At 40.0% G+C, this 23579-nt stretch overlaps 1 protein-coding gene across 1 annotated transcript in view; it reads right to left on the bottom strand.

Annotated features, from left to right (window-relative positions):
* Positions 1-13098: 13098 nt before the first annotated feature.
* LOC122632734 (homeobox protein SIX6) overlaps positions 13099-23579 on the bottom strand; it is a 43523-nt gene continuing 33042 nt past the window's right edge. Inside the window, exons 2-3 of the mRNA XM_043819909.1 lie at positions 13594-13989; positions 13099-13479 (exon numbers count right to left, since the gene is read on the bottom strand). Coding sequence (XP_043675844.1) covers positions 13122-13479; positions 13594-13989 — 754 coding nt within the window. The 3' untranslated portion in view covers positions 13099-13121. The remainder of the gene's footprint in view (positions 13480-13593; positions 13990-23579) is intronic.

Raw genomic sequence — 23579 nt, 5'->3', positions numbered from 1 at the left:
CTTCTTTCGTCACATCTTTTTCAACATTCTTAGCAAGATCATTATTCGCATATGTTTAAAAGGAAGTGCAAGGGAAGGGAGAGAGAGAGAGATAATTTATTTAAAATTCTCTTTATTTGAATTTACCTATTCTCCATATATTTATTGATATAAAACCACTTGATACAAGTCGTCCATTCGTTACGACCACTCACTACCCACACTCTGCACTGTTCGTCTAATCACTGCGACCACATAATACACGCTGTTCGTACCGAACCATTCATTATCGAACTACTTATCGGTTTAGACTATCTCTAACGTAATTGTCTGACGGTATCTTCGGGCTTTTCTCTTTTTGTCTATTATTTTTCTTATCGTCTTAGAAAAAAGTAAATATATTTATCGAGTAAATCATTTCCGAGTTAAAAGACAGCCACGGTCCACTCTGATAAATCGCGAAACGAATGTCACTCGTTGATGTCATCCCACGATGTTTACTATCCGTCGACTGTGTCTAGTATCTCTTTATGGTATTAGAATTTACAAGTTATTGTTGGTAGTACGGTACGGAAATACGTAGCTATCTTGAATTCATTCGTTGGACGGTGGACGGTAGACGTAGTAATGGCGATAATGATGATGGTGATAAAGGCTTTACGGTTTCTCGTAAGAAAAAGTGTTGGTATAGGTGTAACCGTGGTAAAGTAGTAACGTTATTCCGTTTGCCCCTCCTAAACGAATTAACGCGATCGAAGAGTTTGGGCAGTCGTTACGTTTAACGTAAGTAGAAATTATCGTGAATTTTTCGTCAGATTATCGTGGAAGATAGCGATAACGAAAGACAAGAAGACGGAGAAACTCGAGCAAGGAGGAGGAGAAGGAGGAGTTGAAGTAAGACTCGAGGATATTTTTCTTCGGTCGTAAGTAGGTACCTACGTGCCAGCGTAAGGACAAGATAAGACTCTCAATATCTAGGATCTTCGGTTGGTTTCTCCAAAGTGTATCGCGGTGCTCTTTCGAAAGAGTCTTTTGGCGTGGCTGAAAGAGAGGGCCGATAACGAATGGCTGGTCGTTACGATAAATGTCTTACTCCGGGGCTCCGAACGAGCGACGGAGACCACTGGGATAATGATATTATTACGGGGCATCTTGATTCTCCTGGGCCACACTATCATCATACGTCACCCGTTGCGCACGCCGACTCGCTGAAATCCACGGCGTATTACGAGCATATATTTCCTGAGCCACGTCCTGACGCGTCCCGGTGCCAGCCACTTGCTTTTTGCCAGCCGGTTACAAAGTATGATGATCCTTAGCGAGGACAGACCCTGATGAAATCATCAGGACTCCGCACCTGATCGTTCTTCGGCCGAGCGTTAATATCGAGCGGAGCCGGCTGTCAGGACGAAACTTCCATCGGAATGAAGCAATTTGCTCGAGCTCTCGCGCGTACCTCATACAAGAAACCAAGCTTCCGTGAACCTTCAGCTTTACGTCACGCTTGTCCTCCTTCCGTTCGATAAAGCCTCCTAAGGAAGGAACGAATGTCCTTCGTTTTCAAACTTTCTTTTTCTTTTTCTTTTTCGTTTTCTTGCTCTTTGTTCGTTTTTTCCTAAAATCTCCCATGTAAAACTCATTCCCTAGTCCTCGACAAATCGAATCCCATGAAATTAAGTTCGGTCAGCGAAGGTCTTCAATCTTTGAAGATATTTATATAGAAATTATTCTTTATTATTATCTTATTCCTTCAAGCGACAATATTTTATATCCGACATCGATTCGAATATTGAACGGATTAAATCGTTACATTATCGTGCACTTTTTTATTTTTTTTTCTTCCTTTTTAATATCATCATCATCGTCATCATCATCATCATCATCATCATCATCGTCGTCGTCGTCGTCGTCATCATTATCATCATCATCATCATCATCATCATCATCATCATCATCATCATCATCATCATCATCGTCGTCGTCGTCGTCGTCGTCGTCGTCGTCGTCGTCGTCGTCGTCGTCGTCGACATCATCATCATTTTCTTTTTAATTATCGTATCGAACAAGATAGCCGTTTTAGCGCCAGAACAAAGGAAAAAGAATCGAGGAATTAACGAACGGAGGCTGCAGCTTGACCTCGTTGCCCATTGTTGTGAAGTGCAAGAAGGAACGTATCGCGCGAGAACGAGATGGATGGAGAAACGGATAAAGACGCTCCGAAAGGAGAGGAGAGGCCAACGTAGTCGGCCAAGCTGCCCCAGCATCCACTTTGACGAATTATTCTCTCTCCAGCAGTGATCCTCAGACGTCTCTTCCTTGTATATCCTTAGTCGTATATAATGTTTCAATATCGAATATTATTCGTCACGATTGACCACCACTGGCTGTATTCGATTAGGATCACCGAAGGATGTCAGTCATCCTTTTGTTTTCCAATGCTTTACCTTTCGTCTTTCTTCTTCGATATGATGGACGAACAAGTTCAGAGTAGTCATTAACTCGTAATCATTTTCTTCATTCGTTCATTCATTCATAGGTAAGAAGGCAACGTTATAGATAGATAGTAGAAAGATTCTAACGTAATAACGTGACTGCGTAACGTACCTAGGTAACTACGTTTTGATCGTAAAAGGATCATCATCGCGTATGTGATTTTGTTAAGGAAAGTTTAGAATTTATTGTTAGAAGAGGAGTAGTATAGTGTCGGAGGATGAGAGAAATCTTTGCTCTAACATAAGGTTACCAGTAACGACTATAGCTCGTACATAATACAATAGAGGCTCGAAACGGCAATGCGCCCTCTCTGGGAGGAACTTACCGATTAACTCATCTAACATGGGCATTGTTGCCCTCAATGAGAGGATACCGGTCGCATTTATTGCGGGTATCGCGTTATTATACTAACCTACTCGCTTTTGTGCGGCGATATAAGTTTTCCGGTTGGTCGACGATCGAGCTTGTGGTTCCTTTGAAGGGGGAGAACACGTCGATCATGTCGACGTGAACGAACGACGGATATATTTTTGCTTTTCTTTTCTCTTTTCTTTCGTCTTTTCTTTTTTCATTCATTTGTTTATTCATTTATTTTTTTTTTCTTGGCAAAAGAGTTAGACTCCAGATTTAGGAGTTTTAACAAGTAACAAAGCGTTTAACGCAACGCGTTAATACGTCCCTTTTGCTACTCTAGATTATTACCAACCACGGTCCACATATGTATAATCTATTATCCTTTTGACGTCGGTGTATTATTAAACCGTCATAATTAATCCCTTTGCTGTGTCATCCACAGGTGGGTCGCAAGACACGTCGCGGCACGTACGTTGCAAATCATACGTCTGCGCTCGGACGCGTATACTTATTATAGACAATCATGAACGTTAATGCCTTGTTCATTGCGTGGAATATGACTCAATAGGTCTATACTTCGCTGGTAACTAGTGCATACCTAGGTGTATGTATATTGCTCGAGCACATGGAGGTGTAATACTAGCTAAATGTAACGATCTATTTTCGAAGAGGTAGAAAGAGATAGGCGGATAGATAGATAGATAGATAGATAGATAGATAGATAGATATATGGAGAGAGAGAGAGAGAGATAAAAAGATTTTCGAAAGTAATTCATGCCTTTTAAGTATAGAACACAATTTAATCGCTGTATTAGTATACGATATATATCATCTCGAAAGCGTTTCCATATAGTTTTATTAATTGCTAGTTATTAATATCCAATTACTCATTCGAGATTGATCACTGGAGTAGTCGTCTTTTCTTCTTGTTGATTTCTTTCTTTCCTCTCTCTCTCTCTCTCTCTCTTTCTCTCTCTCTTTTTTTGTTGCATCAAGTAGTAACAATCTCCGATTGTAATATCTAATATCTGACAAAGAAAATGAATATATTTGTTCGTAAGTTAATATTAAAAAATTTCGCATTGTGAAACGTAAAAGATTTCAATGTTCAGAGTACCAATCGAATCGATTTCTAATTTAGTTTATAATTTTCTTTTCTTTTTGACTTTTGAACTCCAAAGTCCTGGCGATTTTGTAAGCGTGCAAATAGCTCTCCATCGACGACGAGAGACCAGATATACGGTCCTACCGGATAAGTATCAAGTATACACAGCTCGTGCAGATATAGTCGGCCAGTATCGACCGGGTAGCCAAGTTCAACAGCCAATCCTCGGCTGCGCGTTAAAACCACGCCCTTTATTTTGCGGTTGTATTAGCCACATCTCACGTTCCGTATTTAACTTTAGCCTGATTATTTAATGTACTTTCTACTTACGCTTACCGAGCTTTTTATGAAAGATTTATCCTGATCTCAAACTACTACCAACGTTTCCCACGAATTCGTTCATGTTTTACGCTCGTTCTCTCATTCTTTTCTCTCTCTCTCTCTTCCTCTCTATCTCTCTTTCTCCTTCTCTCTCCCTCTCCCTCTCCCTCTCCCTCTCTCTCTCTCTTTCTATCTATCTCTCTTTTTCTCTCTATCCAACTTTCTCGAATATTTCTTTCCTAGCGTTCAACCACGAAAGATATATTTATTTGTTAAAATTGAAAAGGTTGGTGCTTAGAGCAGAATTAGGGATGTTGATTGAAGATAATACGAGTTAATTATACATGGTGGATTTGTTGAGATTCATTCCCGAAGCATTAATGCAGGAACGTCGAGTTAGTTCTGGTTTGCTGACGATTAATCGAATTCATTTGACCTAACGAGGAGAAATTATTACCTTCTATGCAACCCGTATACTAGTATTACAAATTAGTTAGTTGAGAAAGTATGATCAAAAGCAACCGCGCAATAACAATCGTGACATATGTTGTTCATTGGTAACGTTGGATAAGTAGATATTATGACGATGAAGTTTATAAAAAAAAATAATAATAATAATAAATAAATAAAAATACAAAAAAAAATTAAAAATAAAAAAAATAAAAAGAAATAAAAAAAAAGGAGAAAAAAAATGAAAAAAAAAGCAAGAAGAAAATAACTGGCCGCGTAAAAGGATTCGTTGAATAACAATATCGTTGAAGATGAATAAAGTAGAAAGAAAAAAAAAAAAAAAAAAAGAAAACGAAAATAAAAAAGGATGATGATATCGAGCTCGAGTAAGTTCGAAGCTCTCTTCGTAGGTGAACGACACCGCAGCTCGATTCCATCTTTATTTAATTTCCTGTCTACATCCAAAAAGCAATTTACAGGTCTGCATCTTCCTACGGGTAAGGTAAATTCCATCGCAATTCTCAGCTATTAAGGGCATCGTATTTATGTAAATAAGGAATTTGGTTTGCCACCATGGAAGACGAAGACTCGAGAAACGGAATGAGAAAGGGACTTGGTTCCTGCGTTAAGGATAGCAAGAGGTTGCTTGTTGGATGGTAGAAGGTAAAGTCGAAGTAACCGGTCGAGACGAAGGAACAGAAAGCTCTCGTTAATGAGCTTCCTCACCCTCAAAGCTTTGAAAGCCGGTTACACTGGTCTCACTCGCGACGGCAGAATGAGAGAGTCGTTCAATTCAAAGCTTTCAGGAAATTATACGTCTGTTAACGTTCTATCGCGAGTAAAGGCTCAAGCCCGGACTCTAATAGCGGCAATAGCGTGTTTTAATCTCGGTTCAGGGAAGTGCATTTGTCATTTCCTACCAACGCAAAGCTCCACCGTCTTTCGAGAGAAACAGAGAGAGAAAGAGAGACTGCAATCTTCCTGTTCTAGTAACGCCGTATTTTCAATTTATTTTCACGATGATACGTCCACTCGACTGAAATTAGATTTCAGTTTCGTTACTAATTCCACCTCTTTACTTGTCTTTTTTGAAATGGTATTAATAATATGTGTATTTGCTATTGCTGTATAATATCATTCGTATTAAGTCCAATTTGGTATTTTAGAAATGCAACTATAATATTTCGTACAAGTAGTCACGAATCTAGGGAAAACTTTCTTCTAGCGAGAGAGAATGAGAGAGAGAGAGAGAGAGAGAGAGAGAGAGAGAGAGAGAGAGAGAGAGAGAGAGAGAGAGAGAGAGCGAAGCAACAAACTCGTCTTAGGTATCATGACGAAGTACTTCGATGTTCCTCATAGGACGTTGTGAAAACGTGTGGCATTAAGAGAGCCATCTGGCTATGGCAGTTTGACGCTAAAGTATTCTGCGTTAGTGGAGTTTGGACTTTACTGCAATGCCGTCACGGCAATTTCTCTGGGGATGCTTACTTACAGTGTTGGCTTAAACAACATACTTAACCGGGCTACTTAGTACTCACGAGCGCAGACGTACCCCTTGCAATAATAACATTCCACCCCCTTTAATCCGTAGTCCGCTGTTAGTCCTCGGCTAAGTATCTGTCTTTCTCTTTCCCTACTGTTTCTCTCTTTCTCTCTCTCTCTCTCTCTCTCTCTCTCTCTCTCTCTCTTTCATTCGATCGTATACCTCCCCTTTAGCACCCCTTACGAAATCAAAACACGGAAAAGCCGATACAGTTTTGCGTAATACCTACTCGGAAACTTTCTTCTTTCGCAACGTCTTCTTTGCTAATAAAAAAGAAGAAAGAGATATTAAGTTGAAGGATTTTTTTTATCGATGTCTTGTATATATTTATTTTCTATGTTATTATTAATTAATTAATTTCTTATCGTTATTATTATTTCTTTCTTTTTTTTCTTTTTTTCATCCAAGTAATCTCGTAATGAATTCTTTTCAGTTTTAAATTAACGAATTTGAAGTATGTAGAGATGATAGTACTATGGATATAGATAGAAGGTGGGAGTAAAATAATGCATGGTAAGCGGAGTATGGGTTCCCGTATAAGTTCTACGGAGTTAGGATATACTCTCCATCGAGCGCAATATAAACTCTGTGGTACTAAGCGGCTTAATACCTCGTAAGGGCATTGACGCCTGACATATCCGTGTGTGCCGACTCTTCGGATAGCATGAAGTACTACGTGTATGGGGTTTTCCTATGTAGAAAAGTTGTAAGAAAATTTCGCATAGTTTGATGCAATTTTTATAGGGGGAAAAAAAAAAAAAAAAAACTTTGTTATTCGTAGTTCGTATAAATTTACATGTTATAAATACATGTGTCTATTTTTCGTTGAGGTTTTTTTTTTCGTTTTTATTTATTATTACCCTTTTTTATTTTTTTTATTCTTTTTTTTTTTGTTACGGATCACAAAACACGCGAGAAAATAAATCATAGAAAATTTCTAACACAATCATTTATACTTTATTTGTCGACTCGTGCGTGATTCGTAGCACAAACGTTTGCGAATACGTGAAATGACAAACCAAAGAGAGAGAGAGAGAGAGACAGAGAGAGAGACATAGAGAGTGTTTTCCAAGAGCAGCTAGTAAAACATTTTGTTTTTCCCATGAAGTTAGTTCGGACCCCGTGAATCGAAGGGGTCCTAGGGTTACGTACTGCGACACACCCCCATTGAAATTCCATGCACGGTATATACTTGAATTAAATGGACGCCGGTGTCGCATTATGTCAAAGAATGACAAGTTATATCAAACCTTTCATTAACTCCGTGTGAACTCAGATTTAGGGGGGGGAGGGAAAGGTGGGGTGAAAGAGGAGACATCGATTTTCAAATTCCGTCATTCATGGGATGGTTTTATTGCATCGATCTCGAACAGGAAACTTCAACGGTATTCCATTTTCGTTGGAAAAACGATTGATCGTTATTACGTATGATTTCGTTTCGATATATCTACTTGCATACGTATGCCTACAACAACATCATACAACGTGATAATTATGTATTATATAGATACATCAATCGAGTTTTATTTTACTCGTTACCAATTATACAAGATATCTAGAGCAATAATCATGATTTATATTTCCCTTACGGTCCATGACCTATCGGATCAATCGTACCGATAATAACAAGTCGATCGAGCTTTATAAATCAAGTTGCTCGTTTATCTTCGATTTTTATCTTCCAAAAAATGCATCGTTTACTTTTAATATTTTCCTCTTTGCAAGTTACTTTGTCTTTCTTCTTCTTCATTCATTCACTCATTCTTTGATTCATTCATTCGTTCATTCATTCATTCATTCAAATTTTTTTTTCCTTTTCCTTTTCCTCGACTTGTTCTCGCACCCTTGAGCATCCAAGAGCCCATGATCCTTCGACTGGGCCGGAAGAAGGAGCTAGGTGTCGGAACGCGAGGGGTGAGTCCGTTGGAACGAAGAGAGCGAAGGGAAATCCTCAAAAACTTCTTACCGCAACAATGGCGTGTAGCGATTTTAAAAAGATCCTAGGAAGATTTACAATCACTTTCACGCCTCTCCATGGCACCCCAGTGCCGACCTAAGACCTACAACAAATACCTGGTAGGCATCGTAATCTCACTAAGGCCTCCCATAGTGGCGGCTCCCCTACGTGGGCCCCCATTATTATTTTCACGGCATTGTCGAAGTGTCGAATCTGTCTACAAATAACCACTAGAGAAATGGTTACTTCGTCGCTACTCTCTTTTCGAGCCATCTCTCTCTCTCTATCTATCTCTCTCTTTCTTTCTCTCTGTCTCTATATCTATTTCTATCTCTATCTATCTATCTATCTATCTATCTCACTAGATCACCCTCCCCCTTCCACCTATCCCGGTTTCTCGGTTCGTGCGTTGCGACGCCTATCTCTCTTCTCTTTCCCGCTTTCCCGTTCCAACTCTCCGCTATTCAGAATGGACTACATTATTTTGTTGTAAGGCCCCGGCCACACTGCATTATCCTAAACATCTAAATCCGGACAGCTGTAGTTCCCTCAGGAGCTCTCAATCGAGGGACCCTCGTTATTAACGTCCTCGTCTAACTCGCTAATTGTAAGTTTTATCGTCGGTTACCTATATCGCTCTATTTTATTCTTCCTCTCATCGTTTACGTATAAGTTATACATTCTAAAAATAATTTACACGTATATATATATATATATTTTTTTTTTATCTGTCAGAGATCAGAAATAATATTCTAAGATTTATTGATAATCCTAATCGCCGAAATTTTATCCGATTAAAAGAGCCTGTTCATTGAGATAAAACTTTTATATCAATTCGTTTCAGCGAAATTTCGTTTCATTCAAATTTTATTTTTTCATATTTTACACGAACATTAAAAAATGAGAACCACTTCCTAATGAATGTGCCAGAGGTGTCAGAGCAGCAACTGTCAAAACACGAGCGGCAAGACGGTGACCGTGGCGTCGAACGACGGTGATGTGGGAGAAGGGATGATGGGGGAGGAAGGGGAAGGTAGCTGAAAAAAGATGGAGATAGAGATAGAAAGAGAGAGAGAAAGAGAGAGAAAGAGAACATAATACCTTGAAAACGGTACACGGTACCCGATGCCTATCGATAATCGCGACATCCATCCTTTCATTCTCGACCACAAAATTCCTGCAGGCGTATGCGTCGAAACTAGTATTGTTCGTGCCAGCACGCTCGTGCTTATGTAACGGTCCGTTCATTTTCGCGTCTGTTACTAAATCACACTATATCTGATGTTTATACCGCGTTACAGCGATATATAATATAGTAGGAGTAGTATGTAACTACTAGCATTCTTATTTCCGGTGTAATCGTCGTTAATCGTTCGTCCGTTTTCAACATATCTCCATTTATATTTTTTTCAATAGTCAGAGACTAGCTTGAGAAATAGAATAATATGAAAGTTAGATAGTATATAAAAATGAATTATGTTACGACACACGGTATTATATGTATATATGTGTGCGTGTTTGTCTCTATGTTACATACGTACGAGTTGAGTACGCGAGGAATATAGTATACGCGATATCGTATACGCAATATGTTAAGAAAAAATATTTGATAGAAAGAAAGAGAGAGAGAGAGAGAGAGAGAGAGAGAGAGAGATTCTCGAAAATAAAAAAAAAAAGAAGATAGCAAAGATATATAAAAGTGAATGTGTATCGACGTTCGTTGTACATAAAAATGTATGTTTATTACATACAAACGAATTAAGTGTTTGAAGTATGGCAATATGTTGAGAAAAAGAATAGTAAAGACTCTTACAGGAAAATGTCTTCGTACTACTCGACTCCATCTTCGAACCAAGAATCCACTCAGCTGTTGAGCACTTTCAGCGAGAGAAAGAGAGAGAGAGAGAGAGAGAGAGAGAGAGAGAGAGAGAGAGAGAGAGTCAAAGAGAGAAAGAGAGAGAGAGAAGGAAAGAAAGAAGGGTGATAGGGAGGGGATAGAAAAGATAGAGACAGAGAAAGAGAAAGAAAGAGAGGGTAAGACAAAGAGGGAGAAAGAGAGAGAGAGAGAGAGAGAGAGAGAGAGAGAGAGAGAGAGAAATACAGTCAGGGAGTAAAGTAAAAAGGAAGCAGTGGCTCATGTGAAGGCATCGTGTAGGGTGGAGTCGACGACCAGGACGCGCTTAGGCGTGCGCTCTGGGCATATCGGCTTTTCGGGAGAGCCTTGGTCGATGTTCCTAGTTCCTGGTGTACCTACGGGATCGGTTACAGGCGAGCAAGCCACACGATTGGTCCATTTTGTCAGCGACACCCGCCCACGTCAACGTTATCGCGCAACGACGTTCACTCTTTTTCTATCTCTTTTTCTCTCTCTTTTGCTCTCTCTCTTATGCTCTCTTTATTACTCTCGTTTCAATCGTGACGATAACTCCATCTCTTCGTCTTTTATCTCTTTTCTATATCTCTTTCATTCGATTATCTTTTCGATTACGCGTTTTACTTGAAGTAACGATAGAAATCAAAGTGAAATTTTTCTTTTTTTTTATATATATATATATATATTTTTTTTTTTTTCTTTCGTGGGTTTAAGGGGAGTAAGTATGCGTTGGGTCATATTAATGACGTCGATCAAAGATTATTTTGCTAAAGGGTTTATTTTGTTTTTCATGGATCGAAAGAACGAGGAAGAAGAACAGTCTGGATGAGGCTCGGAATTCGAGAAGATATGATAGGCATAGAAAGTACTCGTGATTAATGTCATAATAATCTGTTGATATATTTTCGCGTGAATTGTATTTACAAGGGCAAATAATAATATATAATAATAATTTTAATAAGAATATAATAATAATAATAATAATAATAATAATAATAATAATAATAATAAAGAATAATGTAATAATGAAGAATAGAATAATAATAATAATAATAATAATAATAATAATAATAATAATATATAATGATAATAATAATATTTAATAATAATGCTGTATTTTTGTTAATATATTTATATCTGTTTATAATTTCGCGTTAATAATCTTTACGTAACATACTTATACAGCATGTAGACCGTATTATGTTCATATTTATAGGGCCGATTATACAAGAATTTTACTATTGAGTCTATCTACAAAGAGAAAAGGATTGGATCTAGCGAACGTGGTCGCAGGTTTCTATCTTCATTTTTATTATCAATATCATCGTCATTATCAGTGCCGTTATCATTTGTGGTATCTCGCATAATAAGATCGATTGGACTTTCATCCTTGGCAAAATACGAACAAGTTGAAGTTTTACTTTCAAAGTGGCGTACCTTCAAAGACCGGGTCAATTAATGAATTTACAAGTCGCTAGTTTCTACTTAGTCTAACAAGGTATGGGGAGAGGGGGAGCAGGGGTGAACGGGGTAATCGCCGAGGGAGCGTAAATTAGTTTGTCCGACGTCTCAATTTTCTACGAGCGTTTTGCTTTCTCCTTTTCAGAGTAACGGCGTATGGCATTATGCGGTTTTGAGTTATATTCTTTGAAAAATCTTTTCACCGCATTAACCCTTTCGTTACGACGAAAGTGGCCGCCATTACGGTATCGCTGAATCGGTGAACAGGTAGTATACGCGAGTATATAAAAGCATATAATAATTAATAATAAAGTTCGTTGATATAAAGCTCAGCAATGTTGATATAAAAATTATTGACATCTTATTAAAATGTTAACTCAATGAAAAATTAATATATTTTAGATTGAACTCTATTGTAAATGAGGATATCTCGATTAATTAACTCAATGAAAATTTTTGAACTATAATCGCATTTAATAAGGAAAGAGTAACGTTAGGGTTACGTCAAGTGAACGGAGACGATCGGACGAGCTAATCGCAAAACATACAAAGTCGAAAGTTAATGTTTCCTTTTTTTTTGCCTTTTCATATTTTTTCGAAATTAAATCGCAAGTTTGATGTCCATCGAGTGACGTCGCTCGTATCATCGTGAGGAATATGACGCCGTGCAAAAAGAAGAACGTTCTAATATTTGAAATATATGTGTGGGTATATATATATATATGTACATATATATATATATACACATACATATATGTATATATATATATATATATAATATATGTCGTACACTTGATCGATCGATCTACCGATCTCTTTCAAACGCTATTTACAAGCCGCGTAATTCTTTTCACCCAAGAAAATGTTACACAAACATAGAAAGTTTCCTATTCTCATTGGAAACAATCGTTAATTGTGAAACGAGATCGTTCGTAAGAATTTTCGACGAAATCATCTATTCTCAATTATGTACACACAATGATATATAATCTAATTATATATCAATCATATATTTTCCTCTCCTTTTCTACCTTCTCCTTCGTCTCACCTCTTCCTCGCCACCCGTCCCGTCCCATCCCGTCCGAAATCGAGATATTGCACTCGTCTCTTTTGTGCGATCGATTCAACACGATCCAATTGTTCGTTCTAAAATGATATCACTCACATCGTCAATCGTCGATCGCGAATCAATCGACCCGCACAACGGCCTTTTTTCTCCCTTTCATCGTAAGACTCCTTCGGAAACCTCTCGGAACCTCGCGAGAGAATCGGTTCGTTCTCACTCTCCGTTCTTGTTTAAATCTCCCGCGCGGCAAAGTTTCTTCCTAATCCACAAATATTCCCTCCCTCCCACCTCACCCCCGTTCTCGTGCCACCCCCCTCTATCGGCCCGTCACTATCCTCGAAAGAGATTTCTTTCGTACGGAAGTTCACTTTGATTCTTTCGAGGAATCGTTCCTCACAAGATCTCGAAACGTCTTTGCTGAACGTCTTCGCCGATATTCGACTCGTACCTCGATATCGACGAACGATCGTCTTCCACATTTTCCGAAATGATGTCTTCGTTCTCGCTCGTCCTGTCGTATCACGCCGGCGAAAACGGCCTGTGAATTTGCGGCGGTTTTGGATTAGGCGGCGGTGTAGCGACCCTTATCAAGCCTTGACCTTGAGCCTGCCCCTGAGGAGTCTGCTGATTCGAGGATGGACTACCTCTGGAGGATGGCGTGTGTGGACTAGGCACGGCCACTCTCAAAGGACCCGTCACCGACAGATTCGTCGCCATCAGTGGCGGACTGTGAGCCTCTGAGAGTCCATCGGATAGCCGGGAGCCCTCGGATATCCTAGATATTCCCTCGGGTAAAGGATGTTGTGGGTGTGGATGATGTAGCAATCCATCGTGAGGGTGTAGCCTTGGCGGTGGTAGCCCAAGTGGATCTGGTAGTCTGCAAACGTAGGATAAAAATATTGTTTCGCAAAGCACTCGATCGATCCTCCATCTATCGTGTTAACAAGTAATGTAATTCGTTTTCTCGGGGAAAAGAGGTGTTGATTTTTACCTGGAGCCAAGGTCACCTCTAGGTCCTACAGCTTGAAAGGGGCTACTTTCGGCCAACCTAAAAATCCCTCCACCTGCGATGTTCGGGTGATTATGCTGTGGACTATGCGGACCAAACCGGAAACCAGCTGGCGGGAATTTGAAGGCCGTCGCGTGACCAAATCGGAATTGTGACTGAGTCGGATCAAAACGGAAGTTTAGGGAGGGTGGTGGAAGTGGACCGAGAGGACCCAATGGTACAGGAGATGGTTGATGAGTAGGAGGAGGAGAGGAACTCGGCGATGGTGGCGATGTTCCTCCAAGAGAAATATCAGAATCCTCGGAGTCGCTACCACCTGGTCCTGGACTCAATGCACGCCTAGCGTTTCCGTTTCCTGGGCCCGATTGTTGCTGCATTCTAAAGCAAAAAATACGGAATTTTAAATACGAAAATTTAAATACGTTCGCATTACTTTATACGCATTTTTTCACGCGATACTGAGATCAATCCTATCGAATAGAAACTCGTTTCGTTTATAAAAAAAAAAAAAAAACCGACTCGTCTGTTATAATACGGGTACGAAGAAACGACGTAGATATCTAAGTCTGGTTCATCCAATCTTTCTTTTATATCGATCAACGTTATCGTGGATCTGTTACTCGACGAACGTACGTCGAACGAAAAGGTTAACGAAGTTCATCGGCAGTACGAACTCTCGAACCTGGTCAGCCGTAGATAGAGGAGGTGCGTAGGTGTAAGATCATCGTGGGGAATTTTAATCGTTCCTCACGTTCCTCGTTCGTATATAGCTGCATGTGCACCTTAGTGAAAACGCTTTTGTTTCCAGTCATCACACCGGAGCGCGCGCGTAATTAATGAGTGGGTTCATCCTTCCCAGGTGAGCAAGGATTCACGGGAGAGTAACGATGATTCTTGAGTCGTGTTCGCTACTTTAGAGAGAAAGAGAGAAAGAGGGAACGAACGAGACAGAGAAAAGGGATCCACCTCATTACTCAAGAGATTAGGAATAGATATAGAAACTCGGCGAGACTTCCCACGCGACGCATCTTCCGGACGACAGAAATGACGAATAACTTTCCACATCAGAGATCTTAATCCTCACACTCGCCGACAGGAAAGTGTTATTTTTCCGTTGTATAGAATTTTTACCGCACACGACGATTATTTGCGCATTTAAATCGCCGACATAAATTTGATACAACAAGTTATGAACTCCGCGATAATGTTATATATTCGATAATAGCGTCATGTTTCAAGACTTAACGAGGATTTAACGCGGACATAAAGATTGAACTTTATTTTTATTACTCGATCGTAAAATTGTAATTTTCTTTAATTCCTTTGCTTTTCTTCTCTTCGCTTCTCTTTTCTTTTCTTTTTCCTTTGGCCCACCAAAATAAAAGACAAAAGTACTTTCGAGATATCAAGACGATTTTGACGTTTTGAAGGTAAGAAACGACGTTAGGTCGATGGTCTGAGCTATTGTCTACGATGAAGAGAATCCTTTGCTACTTCAAAGACAATGAGACCTTGCGGTCCCCTTAAAAGCCCCTCGAACTCCAGATCGATTCAACCGACAGACCTCCCAAGATCCTACCGTATTTTCGTTGCTAATCGAGTCTGAACCTCGTACTGTTACCACGGTAACACCTCCACCGATCTTGGAGTCGATTCTTTCCTCTTCGGAAAGACTCCTCGTCTTTCATTTTAACACTTCTCTACGATTCGATTCGATTCGATTCGATTGAAATTTGTTAGAAATCTATCAGAATCCACAGAAATTATTCTCTCTCTCTCTCTCTCTCTTTCTCTCTCTCTCTCTCTCTTTCTCTCTCCGTTGTAAGAAATAAGATGGTAAAAATACGAACAGAGAAAAGGATGTAATACTTTTCGAAAGTATATATACGTAATTAGATACATACATACATACATAACTAAATTAGCTACATAAAACTAATCTAATTTCGTTGTTTGAACGTTATAGAAAGAATAAGGAAAAAAGAGGTTCTCGAGATAGTGGGATATAATTCGAGGTGAACAACTCTCACGTGGACCTGTTTGGAACACGTTTGGACACGGTAATCGAACCCGCACACGTATTCTCTCTCTCTCTCTCTCTCTCTCTCTCTCTCTCTCTCTCTCTGTCCTTTTCTCGCGTCTTATTCTTCGAGTACAAGACAGTCGACGCGTTTTAATTATGCTCAGAAACCGCTCCTCTTTGTCTCGCTCCTTACTCTTTTCATAAGACACCCGCACGAGCGGCACGACTTATTATACGTGCGAGGCAAACCCTCACGTTTTGTTTCAGCTGATCGCTTTGCCTCCATTCAAGTACCGAAGAGGCTTTGACGTGCGTTGCCCGGCCGAAAGTGCGGAGGCACGACGAGCTTTAGATGTCGATTTTTGTTCAAAGAAAAAAAAAAGAGAGAAAGAAAAGAAAAAATAAATAAATAAATAAATAAAAAAAAAGATATTAAAAAAGAAACGTATGGGGATGGGGGATGGTGGTGTAACGAGAAAGAGCAGACTGGAAGAGGCCAGGTATTACGTTACTCTGATCTTTTAATACCGAATCACCGCGCTCATTATTCTCGTCTCTCGTTTATTCTCTACCTGTCTATCTCTCTCTCTCTCTCTCTCTCTCTCTCTCTCTCTCTCTCTCTCTCTCTTTCTCTTTCTTTTTAACACACACACGTATACGCATACACGCGTACGTATAATACATTAGAAATACCAATGGAGATGGGCGGTAGGTCGACGTACGATTAATTACTCTCGAAACTCGCGTGAATCGTCGCGAATCGATCGTGAAACGTTTCGTTTCGAGCGTTTCGTCTTTTAAAAAAGAGAGTGCCTTTAGAGGCACTCTCTCTCTCTCTCCCCTCTCCTTTAACGATCTATACTCGCGGAATTATTTCCATGCGATTTTTATTCTCGCCCTTCTTTTCCCTTCCTCTTTCTTCTTTCTCCTTTCTCCTTTCTCCTTTCTTCTTCTTCTTCTTCTTCTTCTTCTTTCTCCTTTATTTCTTTTCCTTTTTTTTTATTTTTTATTTTTTTCTCCTTTCTTTTTTTTTACTTCTTCTTCTTCTTCTTTGCTCCTTTTTTCTCTACTTTTTTTCCCCCTTTTCCTTCCTTTCCTTTCTTACTCTTATATATCCACTCCCTTCTTCCCTTTTACTCTTCACTCTTCGTTTGATATAAAACTCCAAGACACATTTGGTTCACTTTCTGGGACGCGCGTGTAGTACAAGTTCCTCCTCTCTTTCGAGATTCGCGTTGCGAATCGCAAAACCTTATAAAAAGTTTATATGAAAAAGGAAAGAAAGGAGGAGCACAGGTGACGGAGATCCATCCTTTTGCCTTTGCCGTCCACGGGTTTGGCTGATTAAAAAAGAAATTCATCAAGCCGCGAAAGAGAGGGGAAAGTATCAGGTGCAGTCATGAGAGAGTGAGAAAGAAAGAGGAGAGATAGATAGATAGAGAGAGAAAGAGTGAGAGACTACAGAGACCGATGAGGATGCGCCCTGCCGTTAAGTATTTACGCCGCATGACGAGTCATTTTTGAAATCCCTCGTATATTATAAAGTATTATGCACGAACGACGATGACGGCGAGAGAGAGAGAGAGAGAGAGAGAGAGAGAAAGAGAGAAAGATAAAGAAAGAAAGAAAGAAAGAAAGAAAGAAAGGGTCGGAGCCGTGACCGAGGCTGCTGTAATTACGCGCGGAATGATGCTCGCTCGAATCGACGATCCTTTTTTTTTTTTGCCTTAAACTTATCGCGAATCAAGTATTTCGTTGGACTCGAAAATATCTAAGAATTGATCGATTAACTCTATCTCTCCTCGCGAGTGTTGTATTATTCTTCAAGGATTTTTCTCGATGTTTTTCAATCCTCCCCTCTCTTTTTTATTTTTCGATCGAACACATTCGTTCCATAATCTTTCATCGATCTAGCGAAGAAGAAAGGTAGGATAAAAGAAAAAAGTAAAAAGTAAAAAAGAAAGAGAAAGAAAAAAGAGGGGGAAAACGATCGATTTCATAGTTATATCTCGATCAAGAATCCCGTCTGGAAAGGACCTCAAAGAAGAGTGACGGGGGATATCATTTTAACAGAATCTACCCCGTGTGTCAGGGGATACCGTGGATTTTGTGCGTGGTACGAGCCACGGTCTACTCTCTCTCCCTCTCTCTCTCTCTCTCTCTCTCTTTCTCTTTTTTCTCTCTCGCTCGATTTTTTGGACCAACCCCGTGCCATGCTAAATACCCGGTACACACAATGGGGTACATATCGTTCGAGAATCTGAGCCACGACGAAGGCTCTGACAAAAGGTAACTGGATACCGGTACGAGGAGGAGACGGCATGTGAACAGAGGCCCCGCGATTTTCATCCTAGGCAGGACCCACTCACTCTCTCTCTCTCTCTCTCTCTCTCTTTCTCTCCTCGTCATCCCCGACCCACTCGTTTCACTGCTTTTTTCGTCGCTAGCTCATTTTTAATAGCCGCTAATAGAGACGTTAAAACGATACGGGCCTACTTGCTCGAGTCGACCCCCGATGCTCAGTTCTTTCTTCGCCCTCACAACCCTGTCTTTACTCTTTCTCTCTCTTTCTCTTTTTCTTCCTCTTTCTCTCTTTCTCTCTCTATTTCTCTCCCTTAGCTTTTGTCTCACTCTCGAAACGAAAAGCCGGCGCTCTTCAAATCCTCTATGCCATATTTCTCCCAGGTCAAACCGGTTAAATGAGCAAAGGATACTACTCGCTGAATATCTCTACTTACTTACATTGGAAACCTTACCAAAGTTAAAATTTTCTCTATCATAGTTTTTCTATGTATCCTATTTAACGGGGAAAGGTTAGTTAGCTTTTCAAGATCGCGTCGTTTTAACTTTAGCAAGAAACGAACGAGCGGAAGTAGCGAGACGAATCGTGGCTCGCACGCGGTCTACTTTATCGCGATTGTGCGTTTCGACGATGCATCGGACGGATAAAGCGCGTAGGCACGTTACAAAGAAGTTCGTTCGTGTAAGAAAAGAAGAGAGTGAGAGAAAGAGAGAGAGAGAGAGAGAGAGAGAGAGAGAGAGAGAGAGAGAGAGAGAGAGAAGAAATAAAAAAAAAGAAGAAGAAGAAAAGAAGTAAGTACTTTAACACGTTGTAGTGAACACGGTAAACGACCAGTACGTGAATTCGCAACATTTTGTATCCGGCTGGAAAGACGCTCGAAGATAAGAAGCTTGTTCGAGTTAACCGGACGATTCACCTCCGTCGTCCGAGGACGACGGCCATTTGCAACGACAAGAGCCCTGAGAATTCAGGCAAATGTTTGCTAAAGAGGGACGGAGAGAGAGAGAGAGAGAGAGAGAGAGAGAGAGAGAGAGAGAGAGAGAGGGAAAGGAAAAGAGAGAAAGAGTATCTTTCACTTGTTCCGACAACTTTCAATATGTTTGTCAAGATTTTTAAACCGAAAACGGATATCTTCCCCCCATCAATACATACATATACGTACACAGACACACATGTCTCTCTTATTAAAAATCTTTTTGTTTCAATTTTTTTTTTTCATTTTTTTTTTTATATAATATCTTTCTTCGAAGGTTCATCATCGAGAGAATCGAGATATCGATCGTCTAGAATTTAATCGTGCGTCGAATATTTTCAGATTAGTTCGTGTTGATCGATTTGTAGCCGAGTAGATTCGTTCATTCGTAGATAGATGAGAAATAATTTTGTGACGTTATTTATCGAATTTTTTTAAGAAAAGATAAAGGAAAGGGAAAAGATGGACAAGAAGAAAGAAAGGAAGGAGCGAATGAACGAACGAAAGAATAAAGAACGAGGAACATGTCACAGGACATTTTCTTTCTTGTCCATGAGGAAGGCAATGGTCATTGACTAGGGACGACAAACATTTTTCCTACAAGAGCAGCATAGACGGTTTCGAGTGTGTTTGCCCAGATACTCGAAAAAGGCCCTACCTATGTGTATGTGCCGGCCAGTCCGTGGGAAAAATCTTCGAAAATTAAATCCTTCTTGGTCCCGACCTTCAACGGTTGATGTATATAGATATATATACGTATAAGAGAAAAAGAGAGAGAGAGAGAGAGAGAGAGAGAAGTAAAAAGGCGAAGTCCTAATCCCGTTGTTTCAGACTTTCAAACTAGAAGAGATTTTAAAAGAAAATGGAGAAAAAAAGGAAGTAGAAAAAGAAAGAGAAAAAGAAAAAAAAATACAATCAATTATCCTCGGCCGATCGATCACCGCGAACATCTTCCGAAATGGAAACATAGGTTGAGAAAATAATCGTGTAGGTAAAGACGAGACTTGTAGATCTCATCGAAGCGTGATGAGAGAAAGGATAATCGTTTCTAGTATTTTTTTTTTTTTTTTTCACTACCGCCATCGTCGCCGCTACCTCTGTCCTCTCTCCCTCACCCCCTCCTACCCCCTCGATCCTTTCGTATCCTTTGCCGCTAACGCATATTTGGTAGTAACCGACAAACTTACCAAATCGGCGAGCTAACGATTGGAAAACTCAATTACCTACCTGGATGTAATTACTCGACCACCGTATAAGCTACAACGTGGTTTTAGCGAGTTTGTTTGAACGTTCGATAGTTCGACGTTAAAGACGAGTAAACTGATGGGAAACGTCTGGCGAAGGAAATACGTGCTTGTTAGAGAGCTAAATTCCAAGGGATTACTACGTTACCACGGATGTAGTAATAGTAGTAGTAGTAGTGTAGTAATAGTAGTAATAGTAGTAGTAGGTAGGTAGGTAGGTAAGTGGAAAATCATTCTCGCGTGTGGAAGAAGGGAAGAAGGAGAAGAAAGACTGAGAGGAAGAGACAGAGAGAAAGAGAGAGAGAGAGAGAGAGAGAGAGAGAGAGAGACAGACAGAAGAAGGTGAGCTGCTGTTGCTGCTGCTGGTGGTACTGCTGCTGCTGCTGTTACTGCTGCTGCTGCTGCTGCTGCTGCACGTAGGGCAGCTCGAATTTCAATGAACATTTCGAGGCACGAACTCTCACGGCTCCTTCTTACAATGAGGATTCAGCGTTTCATTTAATTTAATGACCCGTCCCCGTAGAAGCTGGGCGGTACATACATATATATATACGTACGTAAGTGTGTGTACACATACATGTACATATATATATATATATACGTATATACATACATAAGAAATCGCTCGGTAAATAATTAATATGTAATCAGACTCCGTTTGTGCGCGAGTAAAAGGGACACGAATGCTTAGGCTTCTTGTGCCTATAGTATAAGATAGAAAAAGAGAGAGAGAGAGAGAGAGAGAGAATAAGAGAGAAGTAGCAAAGGGCGCTATCGAAGCAACGCGAGAACGAAGGGTGTTTGCTGGCAAACATCGTGAAGAGCCTCTTAACGTGTCCTAAACGTTCGCGTAGGGTTCTTTTTGTGACGCGAAGTTGACGTAGAAGATGGAATCCGAGAAAGAATGAACAGAGAATTCGCCGTTCGAATTTTCTTCATCTTCCTCCTCCTTTTTTTCACTTTTTTTTTTCTTCTTCCTTTTTCTTTCTTTTTCCTTTATCTTATTTGCGCAAGTCTACTCGAGTAACGTCCTTCCCTTTTACAAAATAAATTCGACTTCTTTCGAATCGTACTCTTCCCATATCTTTGACTGTCCAATACAAATATTATTACGGATCGATCGAGTTTCGAAGAATTCGAGCGGACGTTTTCACCACGAAAGTGGACAAATTTAAGAGTTCGTGTTATAACGGACGTCTCTCAATTATCGTAAGAAGGAAAGAGAGAGAGAGAGAGAGAGAGAGGAGTAGAAGAGAGGAACCTCAATGCCATCCGATTGAGGCACGCGCCGTCGCTTAGAGCCTCTCTTCGAGGTTCGAGGGCCCTCGAATCGATTCGAGTCTCGTGGCACACTTCGGGGTAAATTAAGTTCCGCTCCTGAAATATGTCTGCGTGCCCTCTTTGTGTCTTTCTCTTTTACTTGCTACGTAAACGAATGAATTTGATCATTCACAGTTCTCCTTCAGAAATTATATATATATATATATATAATAAATATGTATATATATATTTATATATAGATATTTTATTTGATATCATAGGTGAGACGAAAAAAAAAGAGAGAAAGAGAGAGAGAGAGAGAGAGAAAAGACAGAAGATTCGATAAAATTTCGAGATGGAAAGGAGATACGTCTACTCGATTGGTCGATTAATACGAAACGACCTTAAGGAGTAATAGTAAAGTTGACGAAGGAGACCCACGAGGAAGCAAAAAGGGGATAGTCTCGTGGTAACCTCCTCCAATTCGACGCACGCTCAATTAAGCATATTCAGGGAAAAAATTTACTGGCCAAATTCTGCGCGACAGCCCGTAAAGTCCGCTGGTCTCGTGTTCAGGACGCAGAACGTTGGAAGCCGAACGAGAAAGGAAGAGAGAAAGAGACATACCAGGAGAGAGATAGAGTGAGAAAGAGAGAAAGATATAGAAGATTGTAAAAAAAAAAGGATGCAAAGGAAGGAAAAAGAGAGGAAAAAAGGAAAGGAGAAGGTTCCATTGAGGCAACTTTGTATCGTTTTTCAAAGACTCCCGTTTCTTCATCTTCCTTCTCTCTCTCTCTCTCTCTCGCGACTTTAAAGTTTCTTTTCTCCTTTCGCTACTTTTTCTTTTTTTATCTTCACAAGAACGAAGAAGAAGAAGAAGAAGAAGAAGAAGAAGAAGAAGAAGAAGATCGTACGGCTCTGCTGGGTATAAGATTTCACGTATATACGCGAGATGGATCAGATTGGGTCGGCCTTAAGCCGTCGCAAATTACCCCGTAAGCCTTTTAGTCGCAGTGTGTGTTTCGTTGGCTGCACCCTAACTCCCCACTACTTTCCACTCGCGATCACCGCTTTCGTTCCTTCCTTCCTCCCTCCTCTTATTCTCCTTACACCCCTTCAACTTCCTTTACCAACATCATTCTACTACTATTACTATTATTACTACTACTACCACCACTACCATCACCATCACCCTCCTCCTCCTCCTCCTCCTCCTCCTCCTCCTCTTCCTCTTCCTCTCTTACTCCTTAAAGCAGCGTTATTATTTTGTTGCTCTATACTATTCCAGAAAGCCCCAAGGGGTTTTGGCCAGCTCATTCTAAAGGGAATCTAACGTGAGTTTCTATCAGAATATATCTTTGCTAATAATTTCCAACGTTGGTTATCTCGGATAACCTCGCTTCCAGATTAAACATTTCATGCTTTCGTTTGATTATTACAGTAATTAATTATGTTCTTTCTTTCTTTCTTTCTTTTCTATCTTTTTTTTTTTTTTTTAACTTTGAGATCAATAGAATTCAAGAGAAGAAGGATATAACGGTACATCTTCTTTACTTTATATAACGTTTGCCAGGACTAACATTATCAAATGACGAAGATACGAGAGCCCCCAGGCGCAGAGAGTAAAAAATTTAAATTTAACGTAATTTCAAGTGATTACCGCGTCTCGCTCTGTGATACACCCCTTATATATCCACCCCTTGATTGGCTTACATTGTCGATGCTTAACTGTTTCATGCACCACTGACCCACTAGGGGGGGATATCATTGCTCGCGATAGGGGTAACGTTTTCATCGCTCCCGGGCGCTTTTTGTCATTGTCCTGTTTCTCGTTCATGTTAAAATCGTTGGTCGTCCGATGAATTTTCTTGATGATGAAAAGAAAAAGAAAATAAAAAGATGAAATAAAAGTGATAAAGAAAAAGATAAAAATTCACTACTGTCGCAAAAAATATTACCAACAAAGATATTGATAAGTATTAATCGACGAGAATACTTTCGAGCGTCGAATTTATCAAAATGATAATAAGAAGGGATGCTGGTGTTCTAGGATGATCCGAACGATAAAGGATTTACCAAGGTCACATGATACCATCTCCTTAACAATAATACGCGGAACGTGTTATGTATGTACATGTGTGTATATGCAGTGCGGGCAGGTATCGT

Source organism: Vespula pensylvanica, chromosome 10, assembly GCF_014466175.1.
Source record: "Vespula pensylvanica isolate Volc-1 chromosome 10, ASM1446617v1, whole genome shotgun sequence".
Lineage (NCBI taxonomy): Eukaryota > Metazoa > Arthropoda > Insecta > Hymenoptera > Vespidae > Vespula > Vespula pensylvanica.
Note: the sequence above shows the minus strand (reverse complement) of the source record. Positions and strands in the feature narration are given on the sequence as shown.